The sequence below is a fragment of the Oncorhynchus mykiss genome, chromosome 29 (genome assembly GCF_057628025.1).
Source record: "Oncorhynchus mykiss isolate SJ-2025 chromosome 29, ASM5762802v1, whole genome shotgun sequence".
Classification (NCBI taxonomy): domain Eukaryota; kingdom Metazoa; phylum Chordata; class Actinopteri; order Salmoniformes; family Salmonidae; genus Oncorhynchus; species Oncorhynchus mykiss.
The window spans coordinates 1,741,389-1,757,500 of record NC_143050.1 but is presented as its reverse complement, the minus strand read 5'-3'; the positions used below and the strand labels follow the sequence as shown (position 1 = coordinate 1,757,500).

Below are 16,112 nucleotides of genomic sequence, written 5' to 3'. Positions count from 1 at the left end.
ATGTATGCACGCACGACTGTTAACTGCTTTTGATAAAAGTGTCTGCTAAATGGCACACATGATCTCTCTGTCTTTCTCTCTCTCATCCCTCTCTCTCTCTTTAGGCCCGGTGCTGAGGGCTGAGGTAGGGGACATCCTACAGGTGGTGTTTCTGAACAAGGCAGACAGGAACTACAGTATCCAGCCTCACGGCCTCCACTTCGACAAACAATACCAGGGAACCAGTTACCAAGACGGTGCGAGACACACACGCTCACTGGTGCAAGGCGTACATCAGTTATGATACCTTGTTCTTCTGACTGGCTGTGTTATCTAATGTTTTCCCAGGTGTAGAGAAGCCAGGCTCAGCTGTATCTCCAGGCTCCAGGTTCACCTATACCTGGCAGGTGTTGGATGGTCCCTCCCTCTCTGACCCTCCCTGTTTGTCCTACCTGTACTACTCTGGCTCATCCCCTGTAGAGGACACCAACGCTGGCCTCTCCGGACCACTACTGGTCTGTAGGCCTGGAGCACTGGGGGACCACGGCAAGCAGGTACAAGATAGTCCACACATACACACACACACAAATTAGATTGGGGAAATTAGATCGGCAGTTACTCACCAGAAATTTGACCTCCTGGGCCTGGATCCTTTGTTTGGACTACCCGAGGACAGCCCCATCCATCCCAGGTCCAAAACGTTGCTACCCGAGGACAGCCCCATCCATCCCAGGTCCAAAACGTTGCTACCCGAGGACAGCCCCATCCATCCCAGGTCCAAAACGTTGCTACCCGAGGACAGCCCCATCCATCCCAGGTCCAAAACGTTGCTACCCGAGGACAGCCCCATCCATCCCAGGTCCAAAACGTTGCTACCCGAGGACAGCCCCATCCATCCCAGGTGATACTCCAAAACGTTGCTACCCGAGGACAGCCCCATCCGTCCCAGGTCCAAAACGTTAGTACCCGAGGACAGCCCCATCCATCCCAGGTCCAAAACATTGCTACCCGAGGACAGCCCCATCCATCCCAGGTCCAAAACGTTGCTACCCGAGGACAGACCCATCCATCCCAGGTCCAAAACGTTGCTACCCGAGGACAGCCCCATCCATCCCAGGTCCAAAACATTTCTACCCGAGGACAGCCCCATCCATCCCAGGTCCAAAACGTTGCTACCCGAGGACAGTCCCATCCATCCCAGGTGATACTCCAAAACGTTGCTACCCGAGGACAGCCTCATCCATCCCAGGTGATACTCCAAAACGTTGCTACCCGAGGACAGCCCCATCCATCCAAGGTCCAAAACGTTGCTACCCGAGGACAGCCCCATCCATCCCAGGTCCAAAACGTTGCTACCCGAGGACAGCCCCATCCATCCCAGGTCCAAAACGTTGCTAACCGAGGACAGCCCCATCCATCCCAAGTGATACTCCAAAACGTTGCTACCCGAGGACAGCCTCATCCATCCCAGGTGATACTCCAAAACGTTGCTACCCGAGGACAGCCCCATCCGTCCCAGGTCCAAAACGTTGCTACCCGAGGACAGCCCCATCCATCCCAGGTCCAAAACATTGCTACCCGAGGACAGCCCCATCCATCCCAGGTTCAAAACGTTGCTACCCGAGGACAGCCCCATCCATCCCAGGTCCAAAACGTTGCTACCCGAGGACAGCCCCATCCATCCCAGGTCCAAAACGTTGCTACCCGAGGACAGCCCCATCCATCCCAGGTCCAAAACGTTGCTACCCGAGGACAGCCCCATCCATCCCAGGTCCAAAACATTGCTACCCGAGGACAGCCCCATCCGTCCCAGGTCCAAAACGTTGCTACCCGAGGACAGCCCCATCCATCCCAGGTCCAAAACGTTGCTACCCGAGGACAGCCCCATCCATCCCAGGTCCAAAACATTTCTACCCGAGGACAGCCCCATCCATCCCAGGTCCAAAACGTTGCTACCCGAGGACAGTCCCATCCATCCCAGGTGATACTCCAAAACGTTGCTACCCGAGGACAGCCTCATCCATCCCAGGTGATACTCCAAAACGTTGCTACCCGAGGACAGCCCCATCCATCCAAGGTCCAAAACGTTGCTACCCGAGGACAGCCCCATCCATCCCAGGTCCAAAACGTTGCTACCCGAGGACAGCCCCATCCATCCCAGGTCCAAAACGTTGCTAACCGAGGACAGCCCCATCCATCCCAAGTGATACTCCAAAACGTTGCTACCCGAGGACAGCCTCATCCATCCCAGGTGATACTCCAAAACGTTGCTACCCGAGGACAGCCCCATCCGTCCCAGGTCCAAAACGTTGCTACCCGAGGACAGCCCCATCCATCCCAGGTCCAAAACATTGCTACCCGAGGACAGCCCCATCCATCCCAGGTTCAAAATGTTGCTACCCGAGGACAGCCCCATCCATCCCAGGTCCAAAACGTTGCTACCCGAGGACAGCCCCATCCATCCCAGGTCCAAAACGTTGCTACCCGAGGACAGCCCCATCCATCCCAGGTCCAAAACATTGCTACCCGAGGACAGCCCCATCCATCCAGGTCCAAAACGTTGCTACCCGAGGACAGCCCCATCCATCCCAGGTTCAAAACGTTGCTACCCGAGGACAGCCCCATCCGTCCCAGTTCCAAAACGTTGCTACCCGAGGACAGCCCCATCCATCCCAGGTGATACTCCAAAACGTTGCTACCCGAGGACAGCCTCATCCATCCTAGGTGATACTCCAAAACGTTGCTACCCGAGGACAGCCCCATCCGTCCCAGGTCCAAAACGTTGCTACCCGAGGACAGCCCCATCCATCCCAGGTCCAAAACATTGCTACCCGAGGACAGCCCCATCCATCCCAGGTTCAAAACGTTGCTACCCGAGGACAGCCCCATCCATCCCAGGTCCAAAACGTTGCTACCCGAGGACAGCCCCATCCATCCCAGGTCCAAAACGTTGCTACCCGAGGACAGCCCCGTCCATCCCAGGTCCAAAACGTTGCTACCTGAGAAGGATGAGTGGGATCTTAGTCTTGCACTGTATATTATTAGCTGCCATTCAGTTTTTTGGGCAATAAAATAGATGAGCTCAGGGCGAGGATGTCCTTCCAAAGAGACATAAGAGACTAACAATCTGCTTTTATGGAAACGTGAGGTTTCTCTGGATATATTTCCCCTTGTCCATTCAACCAGCGGGGTTCTCCGTCCATCACGCGGACAGGAACAAAATACCTCTCAGGGAAACAAAGAGATGTAGGGACGTGTCTCATGATTAACATCTCATGGTGTGATTGACGTACAGGAACTCAAGCCCTTTTGTTCTCCCGATCTGAATATCTCACCAACAAATGCCGACCGCATTCCCCCTCAGGCTGACACAACAACAGCTCTCAAGGAACTACACTGGAATTGGAATACACATACCTTGAGACTAAATATATTGTACGTTTTGACTTTAATTAAGTAAATCTGAGGAAAACGCTCTGGAAATTCTATCAACACATCTCCTTTGCTACTCGTGGCAAGAGCATTCTTAACCATTGCTACTCTTCCTTCTGGGATGGCTACAAGGACCTCCCCCCGCCTTCCCTTCTGGAAATCTGGAAACATTCATACTGCTCCTCCCCGCCTATATGCAGAAACTTAAGCAGGAAGGACTGTTCAATGTTGGTCTGGACTGTTCAGGACTGTTCAACCTCTGGGAATAATATCGACGTATACACTGACTCGGTGACTGGGTTCATCAGGAAGTGGAAATAGGACGTTGTTCCCAATGTGACTGGGTTCATCAGGAAGTGGAAATAGGACGTTGTTCCCAATGTGACTGGGTTCATCAGGAAGTGGAAATAGGACGTTGTTCCCAATGTGACTGGGTTCATCAGGAAGTGGAAATAGGACGTTGTTCCCAATGTGACTGGGTTCATCAGGAAGTGGATAGAGGACGTTGTTCCCACTGTGACTGGGTTCATCAGGAAATGGATAGAGGACGTTGTTCCCACTGTGACTGGGTTCATCAGGAAATGGATAGAGGACGTAATTCCTACTGTGACTGGGTTCATCAGGAAGTGGATAGAGGACGTTGTTCCCACTGTGACTGGGTTCATCAGGAAGTGGATAGAGGACGTTGTTCCCACTGTGACTGGGTTCATCAGGAAGTGGATAGAGGACGTTGTTCCCACTGTGACTGGGTTCATCAGGAAGTGGATAGAGGACGTTGTTCCCACTGTGACTGGGTTCATCAGGAAGTGGATAGAGGACGTTGTTCCCACTGTGACTGGGTTCATCAGGAAGTGGATAGAGGACGTTGTTCCCACTGTGACTGGGTTCATCAGGAAGTGGATAGAGGACGTTGTTCCCACTGTGACTGGGTTCATCAGGAAGTGGATAGAGGACGTTGTTCCCACTGTGACTGGGTTCATCAGGAAGTGGATAGAGGACGTTGTTCCCACTGTGACTAGGTTCATCAGGAAGTGGATAGAGGACGTTGTTCCCACTGTGACTAGGTTCATCAGGAAGTGGATAGAGGTGTTACGGTGCGTGAATGAGGACCCAAAAGCGAATTAACGTAAACAGAGCTTCTTTAATAACAAAACAAACGTAGGCTCAGATGGACCGGCAGATTCCGACAGGACAGGACAAGGTTGCAGCAAACATGACGATAGTCTGGTTCAGGCATGAATAACACAAACAAGAATCCGACAAAGACAGAAACAAAAACAGAGAGAGATATAGAGGACTAATCAGAGGGAAAAAGGGAACAGGTGGGAAAAGGGGTGACGAGGTAGTTAGGAGGAGACAAGGAACAGCTGGGGGAAAGAGGGGGAGAAAAGGTAACCTAATAACGACCAGCAGAGGGAGACAGGGTGAAGGGAAAGGACAGAAACAAGACACAACATGACAATACATGACAGTACCCCCCCACTCACCGAGCGCCTCCTGGCGCACTCGAGGAGGAAACCTGGCGGCAACGGAGGAAATCATCGATCAGCGCACGGTCCAGCACGTCCCGAGAGGGAACCCAACTCCTCTCCTCAGGACCGTACCCCTCCCAATCTACTAGGTACTGATGACCACGGCCCCGAGGACGCATGTCCAAAATCCTACGGACCCTGTAGATGGGTGCGCCCTCGACAAGGATGGGGGGGGGGGGGAAGACGAGCGGGGGCGCGAAGAACAGGCTTGACACAGGAGACATGGAAGACCGGGTGGACGCGACGAAGATATCGCGGAAGAAGAAGTCGAACTGCGACAGGATTAATGATCTGGGAAATACGGAACGGACCAATGAACCGCGGGGTCAACTTGCGAGAAGCGGTCTTAAGGGGAAGGTTCTGAGTGGAGAGCCAAACTCTCTGACCGCGACAATATCTAGGACTCTTAGTTCTACGCTTATTAGCAGCCCTCACAGTCTGCGCCCTATAACGGCAAAGTGCAGACCTGACCCTCTTCCAGGTGCGCTCGCAACGTTGGACAAAAGCCTGAGCGGAGGGGACGCTGGACTCGGCGAACTGAGAAGAGAACAGCGGAGGCTGGTACCCGAGGCTACTCTGAAAAGGAGATAGCCCGGTCGCAGACGAAGGAAGCGAGTTGTGGGCGTATTCTGCCCAGGGGAGCTGTTCTGACCAAGACGCAGGGTTGCGAAAAGAAAGACTGCGTAAGATGCGACCAATAGTCTGATTGGCCCGTTCTGCTTGACCGTTAGACTGGGGGTGAAAGCCGGAAGAGAGACTGACGGAAGCCCCAATCAAACGGCAAAACTCCCTCCAAAATTGAGACGTGAATTGCGGACCTCTGTCCGAAACGACGTCTGACGGAAGGCCATGAATTCTGAAAACATTCTCGATGATGATTTGTGCCGTCTCTTTAGCAGAAGGAAGCTTAGCAAGGGGAATAAAATGAGCCGCCTTAGAGAACCTGTCGACAACCGTAAGAATAACAGTCTTCCCCGCTGACGAAGGCAGTCCGGTGACAAAATCTAAGGCGATGTGAGACCACGGTCGAGAGGGAATGGGAAGCGGCCTGAGACGGCCGGCAGGAGGGGAGTTACCGGACTTAGTCTGCGCGCAGACCGAACAAGCAGCCACGAAGCGACGCGTGTCATGCTCCCGGGTGGGCCACCAAAAACGCTGGCGAATGGAAGCAAGCGTACCCCGAACGCCAGGGTGGCCGGCTAACTTGGCAGAGTGAGCCCACTGAAGAACGGCCAGACGAGTAGGAACGGGAACGAAAAGAAGGTTCCTGGGACAAGCGCGCGGCGACGGAGTTTGAGTGAGTGCTTGCTTTACCTGCCTCTCAATTCCCCAGACAGTCAACCCGACAACACGCCCCTCAGGGAGAATCCCCTCGGGGTCAGTGGAGGCTACTGAAGAACTGAAGAGACGAGATAAAGCATCAGGCTTGGTGTTCTTAGAGCCCGGACGATAAGAAATCACGAACTCGAAACGAGCGAAAAACAGCGCCCAGCGCGCCTGACGCGCATTAAGTCGTTTGGCAGAACGGATGTACTCAAGGTTCCTATGGTCAGTCCAAACGACAAAAGGAACAGTCGCCCCCTCCAACCACTGTCGCCATTCGCCTAGGGCTAAGCGGATGGCGAGCAGTTCGCGGTTTCCCACATCATAGTTACGTTCCGACGGCGACAGGCGATGAGAAAAATACGCGCAAGGGTGGACCTTGTCGTCAGAGAGGGAGCGCTGAGAAAGAATGGCTCCCACGCCCACCTCTGACGCGTCAACCTCGACAACGAACTGTCTAGAGACGTCAGGTGTAACAAGGATAGGAGCGGATGTAAAACGATTCTTGAGGAGATCAAAAGCTCCCTGGGCGGAAACGGACCACTTAAAGCACGTCTTGACAGAAGTAAGGGCTGTGAGAGGAGCTGCCACCTGACCGAAATTACGGATGAAACGACGATAGAAGTTCGCGAAGCCGAGAAAGCGCTGCAGCTCGACGCGTGACTTAGGGACGGGCCAATCAATGACAGCTTGGACCTTAGCGGGATCCATCTTAATGCCTTATAACAGATAACAGAACCGAGAAATGTGACGGAGGAGGCATGAAAAGTGCACTTCTCAGCCTTCACAAAAAGACAATTCTCTAAAAGGCGCTGGAGGACACGTCGAACGTGCTGAACATGAATCTGGAGTGACGGTGAAAAAATCTGGATATCGTCAAGGTAAACGAAAACAAAGATGTTCAGCATGTCTCTCAGGACATCATTGACTAATGCCTGAAAGACAGCTGGAGCGTTAGCGAGGCCGAAAGGAAGAACCCGGTATTCAAAGTGCCCTAACGGAGTGTTAAACGCCGTCTTCCACTCGTCCCCCTCCCTGATGCGCACGAGATGGTAAGCGTTACGAAGGTCCAACTTAGTGAAAAACCTGGCTCCCTGCAGGATCTCGAAGGCTGAAGACATAAGAGGAAGCGGATAACGATTCTTCACTGTTATGTCATTCAGCCCTCGATAATCTATGCAGGGGCGCAGGGACCCGTCCTTCTTCTTAACAAAAAAAAACCCCGCTCCGGCGGGAGAGGAGGAGGGGACTATGGTACCGGCGGCAAGAGCTACAGACAAATAATCTTCGAGAGCCTTACGTTCGGGAGCCGACAGAGAGTATAGTCTACCCCGGGGGGGAGTGGTTCCCGGAAGGAGATCAATACTACAATCATACGACCGGTGTGGAGGAAGAGAGGTGGCCCTGGACCGACTGAACACCGTGCGCAGATCGTGATATTCCTCCGGCACCCCTGTCAAATCACCAGGCTCCTCCTGTGAAGAAGAGACAGAGGAAACAGGAGGGATAGCAGACATTAAACATTTCACATGACAAGAGACGTTCCAGGAGAGGATAGAATTACTAGACCAATTAATAGAAGGATTATGACAAACTAGCCAGGGATGGCCCAAAACAACAGGTGTAAAAGGTGAACGAAAAATTAAAAAAGAAATGGTTTCGCTATGATTACCAGAGACAGTGAGGGTTAAAGGTAGCGTCTCACGCTGAATCCTGGGGAGAGGACTACCATCCAAGGCGAACAAGGCCGTGGGCTCCCTTAACTGTCTGAGAGGAATGTCATGTTCCCGAGCCCAGGTCTCGTCCATAAAACAGCCCTCCGCCCCAGAGTCTATTAAGGCACTGCAGGAAGCTGACGAACCGGTCCAGCGTAGATGGACCGACAAGGTAGTGCAGGATCTTGAAGGAGAGACAGGAGTAGTAGCGCTCACCAGTAGCCCTCCGCTTACTGATGAGCTCTGGCTTTTACTGGACATGAAGTGACAAAATGACCAGCGGAACCGCAATAGAGACAGAGGCGGTTGGTGATTCTCCGTTCCCTCTCTTTAGTCGAGATGCGGATACCTCCCAGCTGCATAGGCTCAGCACCCGAGCCGGCAGAGGAAGATGGTAGTGATGCGGAGAGGGGGGCAACGGAGAACGCGAGCTCCTTTCCACGAGCTCGGTGACGAAGATCAACCCGTCGCTCAATGCGAATAGCGAGTTCAATCAAGGAATCCACGCTGGAAGGAACCTCCCGGGAGAGAATCTCATCCTTTACCTCTGCGCGGAGACCCTCCAGAAAACGAGCGAGCAAAGCCGGCTCGTTCCAGCCACTGGAGGCAGCAAGAGTGCGAAACTCAATAGAGTAGTCTGTTATGGATCGATTACCTTGACATAGGGAAGACAGGGCCCTGGAAGCCTCCTCCCCAAAAACAGATCGATCAAAAACCCGTATCATCTCCTCCTGAAAGTCCTGATACTGGTTAGTACACTCAGCCCTTGCCTCCCAGATTGCCGTGCCCCACTCACGAGCCCGTCCAGTAAGGAGAGATATGACGTAGGCGATACGAGCAGTGCTTCTGGAGTAAGTGTTGGGCTGGAGAGAAAACACAATATCACACTGGGTGAGGAACGAGCGGCATTCAGTGGGCTCCCCAGAGTAACACGGCGGGTTATTGATTCTGGGCTCCGGAGATTCGAAAGCCCTGGAAGTGGCCGGTGGATCGAGGCGGAGATGGTGAACCTGTTCTGTGAGGTTGGAGACTTGGGTGGCCAGGGTCTCAACGGCATGTCGAGCAGCAGACAATTCCTGCTCGTGTCTGCCTAGCATCGCTCCCTGGATCTCGACGGCTGAGTGGAGAGGATCCGAAGTCGCTGGGTCCATTCTTGGTCGGATTCTTCTGTTACGGTGCGTGAATGAGGACCCAAAAGCGAATTAACGTAAACAGAGCTTCTTTAATAACAAAACAAACGTAGGCTCAGATGGACCGGCAGATTCCGACAGGACAGGACAAGGTTGCAGCAAACATGACGATAGTCTGGTTCAGGCATGAATAACACAAACAAGAATCCGACAAAGACAGAAACAAAAACAGAGAGAGATATAGAGGACTAATCAGAGGGAAAAAGGGAACAGGTGGGAAAAGGGGTGACGAGGTAGTTAGGAGGAGTTAAGGAACAGCTGGGGGAAAGAGGGGGAGAAAAGGTAACCTAATAACGACCAGCAGAGGGAGACAGGGTGAAGGGAAAGGACAGAAACAAGACACAACATGACAATACATGACAAGAGGACGTTGTTCCCACTGTGACTGGGTTGAGAAGGAACAGAAAGGAACTATATAAACCAGTACTTTTTGGGGTTTGAACCGGTTCAGAACTTTATTTTGCAGGTCAGTTCAACAGAAAAAAAATAAAATGGTTTTGTTCAGAACGAAACGATTGGAAAATGATTTCGGTTCCAACCACTGCTTAAATGTACATACTAGTAACAAAGCACGAAAGTACTACATACTTCATTAGTAAATACACAGTCACAAAATGTCCTGGTGGTCATTTTGAGGAATTGTTCAGCAGTTTTATGGCTTGGTGGTAGACGCTGTAAGTAAGTAAGAAGGTACAATAAGTACTGGATAATAACTCTGTAAATACCTAGTCACACCACTAGTACCAGCTAATAACTCTGTAAATACCTAGTCACACCACTAGTACCAGCTAATAACTCTGTAAATACCTAGTCACACCACTAGTACCAGCTAATAACTCTGTAAATATCTAGTCACACCACTAGTACCAGCTAATAACTCTGTAAATACCACTTGTACCAGCTAATAATGCTGTAAATACCTAGTCACACCACTAGCACTAGCTAGTAACTCTGTAAATACCTAGTCACACCACTAGTACCAGCTAATAACTCTGTAAATACCTAGTCACACCACTAGTACCAGCTAATAACTCTGTAAATACCTAGTCACTCCACTAGTACCAGCTAATACCTCTGTAAATACCTAGTCACACCACTAGTACCAGCTAATAACTCTGTAAATACCTAGTCACACTACTAGTACCAGCTAATAACTCTGTAAATACCTAGTCACACCACTAGTACCAGCTAATAACTCTGTAAATACCTAGTCACACCACTAGTACCAGCTAATAACTCTGTAAATACCTAGTCACACCACTAGTACCAGCTAATAACTCTGTAAATACCACTAGTACCAGCTAATAACTCTGTAAATACCTAGTCACACCACTAGTACCAGCTAATAACTCTGTAAATAACTAGTCACACTACTAGTACCAGCTAATAACTCTGTAAATACCTAGTCACACCACTAGTACCAGCTAATAACTCTGTAAATACCTAGTCACACCACTAGTACCAGCTAATAACTCTGTAAATACCTAGTCACACCACTAGTACCAGCTAATAACTCTGTAAATACCTAGTCACACCACTAGTACCAGCTAATAACTCTGTAAATACCACTAGTACCAGCTAATAACGCTGTAAATACCTAGTCACACCACTAGTACCAGCTAGTAACTCTGTAAATATCTAGTCACACCACTAGTACCAGCTAATAACTCTGTAAATACCACTTGTACCAGCTAATAATGCTGTAAATACCTAGTCACACCACTAGCACTAGCTAGTAACTCTGTAAATACCTAGTCACACCACTAGTACCAGCTAATAACTCTGTAAATACCTAGTCACACCACTAGTACCAGCTAATAACTCTGTAAATACCTAGTCACTCCACTAGTACCAGCTAATACCTCTGTAAATACCTAGTCACACCACTAGTACCAGCTAATAACTCTGTAAATACCTAGTCACACTACTAGTACCAGCTAATAACTCTGTAAATACCTAGTCACACCACTAGTACCAGCTAATAACTCTGTAAATACCTAGTCACACCACTAGTACCAGCTAATAACTCTGTAAATACCTAGTCACACCACTAGTACCAGCTAATAACTCTGTAAATACCACTAGTACCAGCTAATAACTCTGTAAATACCTAGTCACACCACTAGTACCAGCTAATAACTCTGTAAATAACTAGTCACACTACTAGTACCAGCTAATAACTCTGTAAATACCTAGTCACACCACTAGTACCAGCTAATAACTCTGTAAATACCTAGTCACACCACTAGTACCAGCTAATAACTCTGTAAATACCTAGTCACACCACTAGTACCAGCTAATAACTCTGTAAATACCACTAGTACCAGCTAATAACGCTGTAAATACCTAGTCACACCACTAGTACCAGCTAGTAACTCTGTAAATACCTAGTCACACCACTAGTACCAGCTAATAACTCTGTAAATACCTAGTCACACCACTAGTACCAGCTAATAACTCTGTAAATACCTAGTCACACCACTAGTACCAGCTAATAACTCTGTAAATACCACTAGTACCAGCTAATAACGCTGTAAATACCTAGTCACACCGCTAGTACCAGCTAGTAACTCTGTAAATACCTAGTCACACCACTAGTACCAGCTAATAACTCTGTAAATACCTAGTCACACCACTAGTACCAGCTAATAACTCTGTAAATACCTAGTCACTCCACTAGTACCAGCTAATACCTCTGTAAATACCTAGTCACACCACTAGTACCAGCTAATAACTCTGTAAATACCTAGTCACACCACTAGTACCAGCTAATAACTCTGTAAATACCACTAGTACCAGCTAATAACTCTGTAAATACCACTAGTACCAGCTAATAACTCTGTAAATACCTAGTCACACCACTAGTACCAGCTAATAACTCTGTAAATACCTAGTCACACTACTAGTACCAGCTAATAACTCTGTAAATACCTAGTCACACCACTAGTACCAGCTAATAACTCTGTAAATACCTAGTCACACCACTAGTACCAGCTAATAACTCTGTAAATACCTAGTCACACCACTACTACTAGCTAATAACTCTGTAAATACCTCGTCACACCAGTCCCTTTCAAAGTAATTCCTAAGAAGCACTAATGAACATACATTGTAATTTATATAATTTGTTAACATGTAATTACCCAAATAAAATATCTTCAATTCATCCTGTTGGTATTTTCTTTTCTTATTTCTATATACTTTACCTTCAGTTACCATGTTACCATGTGTGTTACCATGTGTGTTACCATGTGTGTTACCATGTGTGTTACCATGTGTTACCATGTGTGTTACCATGTTAACATGTTACCATGTGTGTTACCATGTGTGTTACCATGTTAACATGTTACCATGTGTGTTACCATGTTAACATGTTACCATGTGTGTTACCATGTGTGTTACCATGTGTGTTACCATGTGTGTTACCATGTTAACATGTTACCATGTGTGTTACCATGTTAACTTGTTACCATGTGTGTTACCATGTGTGTTACCATGTTACCATGTTACCATGTGTGTTACCATGTTAACATGTTACCATGTGTGTTACCATGTGTGTTACCATGTGTGTTACCATGTATGTTACCATGTGTGTTACCATGTATGTTACCATGTGTGTTACCATGAATGTTACCATGTGTGTTACCATGTTACCATGAATGTTACCATGAATGTTACCATACCTTCAAAGTCAGTGCCTCTTAGCTTGACATCATGGGTAAATCAAAAGAAAACAGCCATGACCTTATTGTAGACCTCCACAAGTCTGGTTCATCCTTGGGAGCAATTTCCAAATGCCTGGAGGTACCACGTTCATCTGTAAAAACAATAGTACGCAAGTATAAACACCCTGGGACCACGCAGCCGTCATACCGCTCAGGAAGGAGACGCCTTCTGTCTCCTAGAGATTAACGTACTTTGGTGCGAAAAGTGCAAATCAATCCCAGAACAACAGCAAAAGTGTGAAGATGCTGGAGGAAACAGGCACAAAAGTATCTATATCCACAGTAAAACAAGTCCTATATCGACATAACCTGAAAGGCCGCTCAGCATGGAAGAAGACACTGCTCTAAAACCGCCATAAAAAAGCCAGACTACGGTTTGCAACTGCACATGGGGACAAAGGTCGTACTTTTTGGAGAAATGTCATTTTGTCTGATGAAACAAAAATAGAACTGTTTGGCCATAATGACCATCGTTATGTTTGGAGGAAAAAGGGGGAGACTTGCAAACCGAAGAACACCATCCCAACCGTGAAGCACGGGGGTGGCAGAATCATGTTGTGGGGGTGCTTTGCTGCAGGAGGGACTGGTGCACTTCACAAAATAGATGGCATCATGAGGAGGAAAATTATGTGGATATATTGAAGCAAAATCTCAAGACATCAGTCAGGAAGTTAAAGCTTGGTCACAAATGTGTCTTCCAAATGGACAATGACCCCAAGCATTCTTCCAAAGTTGTGAAAAAATTGCTTAATTAAGGACAACAAAGTCAAGGTATCGGAGAGGCCATCACAAAGCCCTGACCTCAATCCTATAGAACATTTGTGGGCAGAACTGAAAAAGCGAGTGTGAGCAAGGAGGCCTACAAACCTGACTCAGTTACACCAGCTCTGCCAGGAGGAATGGGCCAAATTTCACCCAACTTATTGTGGGAAGTTTGTGGAAGGCTACCCATAACGTTTAACCCAAATTTAAACAATTTAAAGGCAATGCTACCAAATACTAATTGAGTGTATGTAAACTTCTGACCCACTAGGAATGTGATGAAAGAAATAAAAGCTGAAATAAATAATTCTCTCTACTATTATTCTGACATTTCACATTCTCAAAATAAAGTGGTGATTCTAACTGACCTAAAACAGGGATTTTTTTACTAGGATTAAATGTCAGGAATTGTGAAAAACTGAGTTTAAATGTATTTGGCTAAGGTGTATGGAAACTTCGGACTTCAACTGTAACATACATGGTAACATACATGACATACATACAACCACACACACACACACACACACACACATCACAGCATTGCTCTTATCATATCTATCTACGTGTGTGTGTGTATATATGTGTGTGTGTGTGTGTGTGTGTGTGGTGTATATGTGTGTGTGTGTGTATATGTGTTTGTATATGTTTATGTGTGTGTGTGTGTGTGTGTGTGTGTGTGTGTGTGTGTGTGTGTGTGTGTGTGTGTGTGTGTGTGTGTGTGGTGCAGAGGAACGTGGACAGGGAGTTGTTCCTGCTGTTCTCTGTAATGGATGAGAACCTGAGCTGGTACCTTCAGAGGAACATAGAGACCTATGGATCGGACCAGTCAGACCCAGACAACCAAGACTTTCAGGAGAGCAACAATATGCACGGTATGATACACACACTGACGTGTCCGCTCCTAAACTTTACCCATCAAGTTGTAGGAACTGTATCCTTATAGTGCAGAACTGTCTTTTCCATTAGTTAGCACCTGTTCAACTATTTTATTATCATTGCAGTCAACTTTTGCCTACTCTCTATATCTCCTCTGAGTGTAGTTGTTGATATTTTCTCCCCTCCTCTCCTCTCTCCCCTCTACTTTCTCTCCCCGCTCCTCTCTTCCCTCCTCCTCTCTCCCCTCTTCCTTTCTCCTCTCGCCCATCCTCTCCCATCCTCTCTCTCCCCTCCTCTCCTTTCTCTCCTCTTTCCCCTGCCCTCCGCTCTCCTCCCTTCTCTCCTCCTCTCCCCCTTCCTCTCCTCTCTCTCCTCTCTCCTCCCTTCTCCTCTCTCTTCCCTTCATCTCTCTCCACTCCTCTCTCTCCCCTCCTCCCCATTCTATCCTTCTCGCACAGTGGTGTTGTTGTTGATATCATCTCTCCCTCCTTCTCTCTCAGCGGTGAATGGCTTCATGTACGGAAACCTTCCAGGCCTGGATATGTGTTCCGGGGACAGGGTTTTTTGGTACACCTTTGGGCTGGGTACGGAGGTGGATATCCATGGGGTGTACTGGGAGGGGAACACCTTCCAGAGACACGGTACTACCAGAGATACACTCAGCCTGTTCCCCCACACCACCGCTGCAGTCAGCATGCTGCCACACACACCTGGTACGTACACACACACACACACACACACACACACACACACACACACACACACACACACACACACACACACACACACACACGGCGGTGTCCATGCCAGACTTGTTGGCTGTGACAGAGAGTTCCTGTTATTTTTAATGGATGACCTCACTGACGTGACCTCACAGCCCACTTCCTGTGACCTTAAGAACACTTGATCAAAGGAAGTAGGAACGTCTAAATTGGAGATTTGAACATAAACCAAAGTGACACTATATTGTTGCTCCTGTATGAGTACTTCCTGGAGGGAAGCTAAAGTCCCTCCGCTACCCAAGAATAGTAAAGACCCCTTTACTGGCTCAAATAGCCGACCAATTAGCCTGTTATCAACTGTCGAAGGAATTCTAAATTCCTCTGTATTATTTCCCAATCAGAATTTAATACTCAGTCAATGCATTCGAAGGGTTTGTAAGACCCTTAATTTATAAGAATGGACAGAGCCCCTGTCTTAAAAGTCAGGTAACAGCGTTTAATTCAAGAGAGTACTGGTTACATACCAATTTTTCCCCAGGTTATAAACTGAAAATGACTTCAGCGTTTTCTAAATGTTCTATCTCTTCATGACACCAGTAGAGAGGCCCTATAGTTCTCGAGCCTTCCCTCCTCGCCTGAAGCCAAAGTCAGTCACTGTAAATCAGCATTCTAGACAGTCTGGAGATAGTTCATTCATTTGTACAAAGGAACAGACCGTCATTGTTACTAAACTCCTGACTATTTTATATACAATTGGGAATGGGAGCAAGAGAGAAAATGTATTATGTACAGTACATAATAGCATTTGGACTAGTCAGTCCTGATTGAAATGTATACATAATTAGTCATCATTGAT

General features: G+C 48.1%; 1 protein-coding gene across 3 annotated transcripts in view; it reads left to right on the top strand.

Annotated features, from left to right (window-relative positions):
• hephl1b (hephaestin like 1b) overlaps positions 1-16,112 on the top strand; it is an 80,085-nt gene that overhangs the window by 40,750 nt on the left and 23,223 nt on the right. For all 3 annotated transcript variants that reach the window (XM_090226310.1, XM_036967792.2, XM_090226311.1), the window contains exons 8-11: positions 105-236; positions 328-533; positions 14,386-14,530; positions 15,035-15,247. In XM_090226310.1, the coding sequence (XP_090082436.1) occupies positions 105-236; positions 328-533; positions 14,386-14,530; positions 15,035-15,247 (696 nt within the window). The remainder of the gene's footprint in view (positions 1-104; positions 237-327; positions 534-14,385; positions 14,531-15,034; positions 15,248-16,112) is intronic.